We start from the raw sequence: 1607 nt of genomic DNA on the forward strand, positions 1-1607 counted from the left end.
CATCTGAAAGTCATGCTGTTAAGAAACAGGATAAAAACATCAAGCAAAAACCTGACGCAGGACCTGCAGATGATCCATCTACTGCTCACCAAAGGCTCATCAGAAATGGGCTCAGTGGAAGGACAGAATACTATATATTCTTGACCACTATACAGAAAGAGTCTCATCAGCAATGGCTTCATTTTTCATGATAATGATCCCAAAAACACTGCCAATGAAGTACAAACATACTTGGGTAGAAAAACATACAATGAATCACTATCAGTCACGGACTGGCTTCCCCAGAACCCAGACCTCGATATTACTGAAGCAGTGTGGGATTCAACATCCAAAGAACAGCTTTGAATGTCCTTCAAGAAGCCTGGAGAACTATTCTTAAAGGCTACTTAAAGAAAATAAGGCCATCTCAGAGAGTTCAGGCTCTGGTGAAGAGTAACAGTGCTCATACCAAATATTGATTTTCAAGCTTGTTAGACTCTCACAGACTCTGATTCATCTAATATACTGTATTTCAGTTTATGTTTGGACATTTTTCATTGAATCGTTTTCCATTTTCCTACCAGTGGATAAATAAACAGTGGCTTGAGACTTTTGCACAGCATCATGCAGGTTTGAAGGTTTGCGTAAAGCTGTAGCAGGATCATGTGGCATTTCTGAGTCCAGTATTTTTTCTGTGCATGTTTACTGATTAATAATGGCCCCATTTCTGTGTCAAAAGGTCATTTTTAATACAAGTGTTACTTTAATGTCAGGACGTTAGCAGTATTTTTAAGGTGCTAATATTAGCCTCCATGAGTAAAAGTGACATTAAAGTAAGCTGCATTGTTTGTTTGCTAAATTTGCTGTCTGTTTTGCTCTTTCTAGTTCCTTTATTGTATAAAATTTTAGTTTTGGATGTTGGCCTAAAGTGTCTGAACTGTTTATCTCATGATGAAACCAAATTCAGACTATTTATAGAAGGCTATTCTAATTTAGCAGGAAATATGAGTGATATTCAAATTGCTTCCCTATGTTCCCTCAGAGCACAACAGATTAATTGTTGGCTTCATTATGCTGTATCATATTACACCGCATCTGTATTGTGATACAGGATAAGAATTTGTACAAGGTCCTGTAATAAAATAAGCTTTATTCAATTATGGATTGGAACGTAGGGTCTTCTTTCAGCTTGTCCTGGGCTCTGTCGCCCCCAGCAGGCGCACGGCGGTAGTGCTACAATCACTCACAATAGGCAGTAGGAGTGGACGAGCCTGAGGGTGAGCAGGCGGGCTGTCTTCACAGGGAACTCTCCTGTAGGAGGTGATACTAAACCCTCCTTCTTTTCCGACCTGAAACAGGAGCCGGAGTCCGGAGCAGGATGTATTGATCTGTTTGTTTGTAGTGCGTCTCCGGCGGATCCTCCATGCGTCAACCCCGGGAATGGATCAGGAATCCGGTGCGGCGTCTGCGGGGAGTTTCATCTCCCTGAATGAGCATGAGCAGAGGTATTACTCAGGTCTCCACGGTCTGTGCCAGGCTGACACTTCAGGAAAACTGTCGTCCAGTAAAGTGGCAGAGCTGTTCAAGGCGTCTCAGCTACCTCCCGAATCTCTGCATAAAGTGAGTGT

At 42.1% G+C, this 1607-nt stretch overlaps 1 protein-coding gene across 2 annotated transcripts in view; it reads left to right on the top strand.

The window, feature by feature from the left end:
- The first annotated feature begins 1218 nt into the window (after positions 1 to 1218).
- The window catches only part of reps2 (RALBP1 associated Eps domain containing 2), a 25666-nt gene continuing 25277 nt past the window's right edge, over positions 1219 to 1607 (top strand). For both annotated transcript variants that reach the window (XM_005732350.2, XM_005732351.2), the window contains exon 1: positions 1219 to 1599. In XM_005732350.2, coding sequence (XP_005732407.1) covers positions 1420 to 1599 — 180 coding nt within the window. In that variant the 5' untranslated portion in view covers positions 1219 to 1419. The remainder of the gene's footprint in view (positions 1600 to 1607) is intronic.

The sequence above is a fragment of the Pundamilia nyererei genome, unplaced genomic scaffold (genome assembly GCF_000239375.1).
Source record: "Pundamilia nyererei isolate P.nyererei 1_Seehausen unplaced genomic scaffold, PunNye1.0 scaffold00046, whole genome shotgun sequence".
In the NCBI taxonomy this organism is placed as follows: Eukaryota; Metazoa; Chordata; class Actinopteri; order Cichliformes; family Cichlidae; genus Pundamilia; species Pundamilia nyererei.